This window comes from Apus apus, chromosome 2 (genome assembly GCF_020740795.1).
Source record: "Apus apus isolate bApuApu2 chromosome 2, bApuApu2.pri.cur, whole genome shotgun sequence".
Lineage (NCBI taxonomy): Eukaryota > Metazoa > Chordata > Aves > Apodiformes > Apodidae > Apus > Apus apus.
Genome location: NC_067283.1, coordinates 25,281,896 through 25,287,895, shown reverse-complemented (window position 1 = coordinate 25,287,895; position 6,000 = coordinate 25,281,896). Strand labels below are relative to the sequence as shown.

The following is a 6,000-nucleotide window of genomic DNA, read 5'->3' as shown; positions in this document are numbered from 1 at the left end:
CTTAGCATTTGGAAAAGAGGAATGAATTATTTCTGCTTTTGAACTTCTCGTACTATCTACATGGAATTACTGAGTTTCTTGACTTTTCAAAAGGTGCTGTTGAAATGATGAAGAGTTGAATAGCCAGTCACACCCATAAGACACTTGTAGGCAGACTTGGAATGCTCTAAGCAAATGTTTTACAGCAATGGGCTAAGATAGTTGCAGTAATGCAAATATATTGTAAATTCTGGGTATGAGTACCACCAGTGCATCTAAGCAAGTAACTTAACTCATTAAATAGTTTCTTTTGGAACACTGGACATGCTTTATTTATTTTTTTCACAATTTATTTAAACATCTCACATATACAAAATACATTTTCTTTTTTTGTTTTTTTTTTTTTTTTTGAGAAATGATGATTTTTTTTTTACCCATTGTAGAAGATGGAAATGAGATTTGAAAGCAGGAGCACCTGATTTTGGAGGAAAAGAACAAAGACAGGGAAAAAATGATCCACATGCTTAAGCTGCGGGTGAGACAGGACATTCCAAGTTTTGAGACAGACTTCAAAGAAACAGCAAAGTGATACCTTAAATGCTGCTAGCACCATCGAAGTTCAAGTATTGGAAAGATACTCTGTAATAATGCAATTAGTACCACTGTATTTTGAGTGGAACTGAAAGTACCTCAGATCATATGGAGAAGTACCTACAAAAGATGTGGAACACGCTTGATTTAGTGTATGAGGTAGTTTAAACCTTTGGAAGTCATGGTTTTAAACTTCCTCTGTGGAAGATATTCAAAGGCCACAAGTGGTGCAAACTTTCATGATTTTTTTATTTTGTTTTTGTTTTTGTTTTTTTTTTCTTTACAAAGGTTGACATTTCCCAAAGCAAGGTGTTAAATCTTGAAAGACTTCCAAGTCCTTTTGGGGCTGTATTAAATTTCATTGCACAATGCTCCAATCAATTCTTCTCCTTCTCTTTTGCCCAGAGTTTAAGCACGTAGATGAACAGAAGAAATGGAAGGAGTCAGCTTTCATTTATAAAAAGAAATGACAAGAGAATAATTTGGGAGAGGCTTTAAGTTAATTTTAGTTCATTCATTTGAAACAGACTGGGCCAATGTCCAAACCGAATTCTTGGTCAGTGCCACCAATATCCAAAGGTGCAATGTCAAGGATGGGCAAGCGAGACGGCTTATTTGTTCTGTACTCAATGATTGTTTTGCCCCACTGGTTGTTCTTTTTCTGCAAGAGAAGATTCATTGCAATTGTTATTCCATTGTTCATAGCATCGCGAATTGTTTCACCTGAATGGGTAAACTCTGAAAGAATTTTATAGGAATGTTGCTGCCACTGTTTACAAATCAGAAACCCAACTATCAGATATGCAACTATTTAGATCTCTGATACAGAGGTAACATTTACTTTACTCTCCTGAAGTCGTATGTCGGGTGCTTTACATAAACTACCATATTATTCACACTGATGTTAAGTCCCTAAACAAGCCTGTCTGAGTTTTTCAGGAGTTAAAGATCCTGCCCCTTCTACAGCTTCTGAAGGATTTTCTCATCAGTCTTCAGCTTGCACAGAATTTGGGTCTGGTTCCTCTGAAAAGCTTTTTTTTGCTTTTTGCCATGCTGCACAGCACAAGGTAGGCTTTGTTTGTACCCTAGGCTTTCCCACTTGTTACAGGTCTAGCAGAGTTAGTTTTGTAGGATATTTTTCTTCACTGCATAAAATTTTTGCTGGTCTGACTGCTAATCTAATTCTAAATCAAAGTCCAACTCTGTCCCTTATCATGTGTTTAAGCATGGGCAGTCATGATGCCCACGGTTTCTGCGTTACTTACAGAGCAGCCATCCACAAGGACACTGAAAGTGAATCTGCTGTTGCCTTCAGCTCGTAGCTCAACATCATTGGATCCCTGCAGTATAACAGCCTTTTTAAGGTTGCCAGTTTCCTCATCCATGTAGGCAATGCTGTTCTTGCAGTGGTAGGTGATGTTCTGGGAGGCATGGTTGGCCAGCAGACGCATGAAGGCAAGTTGGGTGGCCATATCCTTTGAGGTCACTCCTTCATCATTGTATTCAAACTGAAAAGCAAAGGAACCCAGTCAGTTCTATTGCTGGAGAAAGGTGGATGTTTGTAATGGAAGTATGTGATATTTGCTCTAGGAACATTTAAAAAGGAAATCACAGATGTCTGCAATCACTTGCCTATTGCAAATAAAGAGCATCAAACAAAACTAGTAGGAGGAAGGGTGAAAATGAGACCCGAGTGGATGCAGCTAAATTGTAGAAGTCTGTTCCAAGATAGGATAACAGTTTATATGGATTCAAAAACAAGATCAGACAAGTTCAAGGACAAGTTCCAGAGATACACAGAAACAATGCCTGTCTCAAGAAACCCCTGGGTAACTATTTTATTTTTAATCTGATAGAATAGTGTCTATGGATATTACAAATGTTTACTTCATTCTTCTATTCTTGTACAGAATCTACTTTTAGCCACTTCCAGGAACAGGACCTAGACTACCCTGGACCCTTGTGTGATCAATCTTCTTAAAAATCTTGGACACTGTGATTTCATCATAAGATCCACTCAATTTAATTTAAGAATTATGTCATGAGACCTCATTAGCTGAACAAAACAGATTTATCTGCAATTGGCTGGTACAGTGTCTAGCATGCAAGCAGATGTATTTCTTGTTTTTACTGACACTGGCAAATCCGGATGTTACAGTGGCATAAACTAAGGATCTGTGATGTGTAATATAAAGACCTTTCCAGGAACAGCATCATATGTAAAAAAATAACTCAGTTAAAAAAATAAATATTTTTCCTATTTTTTCAGACATTTTCTGGATTGTCTTTCTACTAACGGACCATATTCCAGTCCAGACTTCCTTTAGCAATAGCCACTAGTCATGCTGAATTGATTATTTGCAGACATCAAGAAAAATGAGACAAATACTGAGGAATCATTTTAGCAAATTGTGATCCAACCTAGAACTGGACTTCTGTCCCCTTTAGATGAAAGGTAGTTCCCATTTTCATACTTCTCCTCTAAGAGTTTAATTTATATGTTTGCTTGCTGAGAGTCAGAGAATTGGGAATTCTCAAAACTGCACTGTAAGAAACAATCATCCTGCCATACATCACTTACCTGGGTGCCACCATTGATAGTTTCACCAAACCAGACGTGCTTCTTGTCCTTGGGGTTCTTGTTGACATACCAGTTCTTAGTGGGAATATTGGCAGGGTTGGCATGGATGCAAGTCTCACCAGTGGCAAAGTTACAGTATGCTTTAATGGCATCCGCAGAGCAGCCTTGGTTAGGATCAATCCAGTAGAAGCCTGCCATTGAGGAAAGAAATGTGAACAATAGTTCACTCAGACCAAGATCTGCATTCAGTTTATATTCACTTGTTCGATATAGGGACTCAGAGAGGTTATAAGTTATTACAACTAGGTACAATATTAAGGTGATAAATGGGATATAAATACATATTTTAGATTTTTAATGTGTAATAAACTGTATTTGAAGGCTAGGGTTAAATGTTTTTGTATTATTTTGAAAAACTATTGCAAGAATTGCACAACAACAGCTATGAAGAGCTTTTCAGAATGTCCTTGTATCTATTTTCAGAGGAGGCAGAGAGAACCTCTTCACTGGTCATTTAGTATTTTCACTGGGTGGTCAAGGAAACTAATAATCAAAGAAAATAAGAAAGCTGGAAGTACCTCCCTGAGCTAGAAAGGGTAAATATCTGGCACTACCATACCGCTGCTCCATTCTGGGTGGCTCAGTCTGAGGTCACGGCAGGTGCGAGCTGGGTTCTTTCGGGAGCCTTCTGGGGTCAGCAGGGTCTCAATTTGGTTGTTCAGTGTTTTCAGAGTAGCATCAACTTCATAATCCTTGGGTCTGAGAGAAGGCTGATCAGCCCGGTAGTATTCTGCATCAAAGCCAACTTCGTATCCACCACCATTGGGACCAGGGGGGCCAGGGGGACCAGGAGGACCAGGGGGACCCTGAAGTTTTTCAAAAGGAAAAGACAAGAAGCTTTCTGTTAGACATATGGTTCCCTCAATTAAATGCTTCCACACATGCATAGTCCTATTTCACTCTTAGAACCCTCAGGTCTGACCTGCCTGTGGTGACTACTATGGGCTCAAGCAGTAGGAGATGTGCAGGGTAGGACTATCACATCTTCTTTGTGTATTGGCTGCCTGGCCACAAGGAACAAGTTAGGACTTCAGGTTTAGGTCTATTATGGAAAAGTTTAATGTTAAGTAACAACAGACATTAGAAGTCTTTCTGTTGTTGTTAATGAAGAAAATCACATATTTTCCTAAACTGCTAGGCTTTTGAAGTATTTTCTTGTAACTGCAAAATAGATGTATTAAATTAAAAAAATATTAAGTTATACTCACAGCAGGGCCTTGGCTACCATGAGAGCCACGCACACCAGCAGGACCAATAGGTCCAGGGAGACCATTGCGACCATCTTTACCAGGAGGACCAGAGGGACCAGGTGGACCCTAAAAGGAAACTCAAACAGTTTAACAACAGTAGAAAACACTACAATAATATAAATGAGAGTGCACATATTTATTGCAGAAAAGGAATGGGAGAGTCATTTGAATGTTCTTAAATTCACATACCCTTGGGCCAGCAGGGCCGTTATTACCAGGAGGACCTTGATCACCATGTTGACCCTGTTGGGAAAGATACATACATAGTCACAAAAAACCACAGTGGCACACATTTTTATTAGCATGATTGGAGAGGGAGCTATAGTTAGCAGGTGTATTTGGGCTCAGAGAAGGGGAATCTGGGGCTAATGGCATTTATTAATGGCGCGGGAGTATAAAATGCCTGCTTTGGGGAAGAAGGAGAGAGAGCGTAAAGAGGTATTTAGGGGGACAACCTATAAAAGTCTTTATATTATTTATTCAGATTTTCAGAGAAGGCTTTAAAATAGAAGTCAGAATTCCTAAAGGGGATACCACAGTTTATAGGGAAGCAAATCTACAAGTTACTTCTGCTTCTTTGTGATACAAAGGCTTTACAATTTCCAGCCAAAATAAGAAATAATAATAAAACAAAGGCAGAGCCAAATGCTAGTCAAGTTTCAGGGCAATAGTGGTACTCACAGTTTTAAAACCAACTATTAATGGCAATATCGACATTTGGCATTTTATGTGAAGAACATTGAGTGTTAAAGAGAATCTTATGGCTTTGGAAAGATGATGCAGAATGGAGTACACGGTATTAACCTGCTGGGTTGTGTATATGTAATTCCTCTCCAGAGTAACCATTTCCTTTTTTACTCTTTATATTCAAAATACTGCAAATCATTTACTTACAGCAAGACCAGGAAGACCCTGCAATCCATTGTGTCCCTTCAACCCAGGCAGACCTCTAGGCCCCTTATCACCAGGCAGACCTTTCTCACCACGTGGACCTTGTGGGCCCTAGGAAGGGATATAGGTGTCAGAGGAATAAAATATAAAGCTTCAGGTATATACTACTGTCAAAGCAAGAATGAAGCATAAGCATTCTACATACATACAGGTTGCCCCTGATATATACATGTGCATATATGTATATACAAATACATATATAGAGTACATCCTGTTCACACACCCAGAAAGACCGTCAATCCCAAAAGCTTGAGGATTGCTCCCGTAAGAGAGAATGCTGATTGAGATCTCAGGTCTATAAATATTTGCAGCTCCCCAAGCACTACTCATTGAGCCCATATCTTGGTCACAATCATGGGTCCCTATTAATAAAGCATGTTTTCTCTTCCTGCGTTGACTTGGTAATGTATTTAGAAATCAGACTTACAGCAAGACCTCTTGGACCAAAAGCACCAGCAGGACCAACAGCACCAGCAGGACCCTGAAACAGGAATAGAAAATGTATGTCACTGCTGTGTGTTATAGCTAATGCAGGTTCCATGCTCAACAGACCTCCATAGAAAACAAAGTAATGATCTAGATATTGCA

General features: G+C 39.1%; 1 protein-coding gene across 1 annotated transcript in view; it reads right to left on the bottom strand.

Moving 5' to 3' along the window:
• Positions 1 to 283: 283 nt before the first annotated feature.
• COL1A2 (collagen type I alpha 2 chain) overlaps positions 284 to 6,000 on the bottom strand; it is a 40,579-nt gene continuing 34,862 nt past the window's right edge. The window contains exons 45-52 of the mRNA XM_051609682.1: positions 5,840 to 5,893; positions 5,356 to 5,463; positions 4,651 to 4,704; positions 4,420 to 4,527; positions 3,771 to 4,017; positions 3,152 to 3,342; positions 1,836 to 2,078; positions 284 to 1,231 (exon numbers count right to left, since the gene is read on the bottom strand). Of these exons, the coding sequence (XP_051465642.1) occupies positions 1,085 to 1,231; positions 1,836 to 2,078; positions 3,152 to 3,342; positions 3,771 to 4,017; positions 4,420 to 4,527; positions 4,651 to 4,704; positions 5,356 to 5,463; positions 5,840 to 5,893 (1,152 nt within the window). The 3' untranslated portion in view covers positions 284 to 1,084. The remainder of the gene's footprint in view (positions 1,232 to 1,835; positions 2,079 to 3,151; positions 3,343 to 3,770; positions 4,018 to 4,419; positions 4,528 to 4,650; positions 4,705 to 5,355; positions 5,464 to 5,839; positions 5,894 to 6,000) is intronic.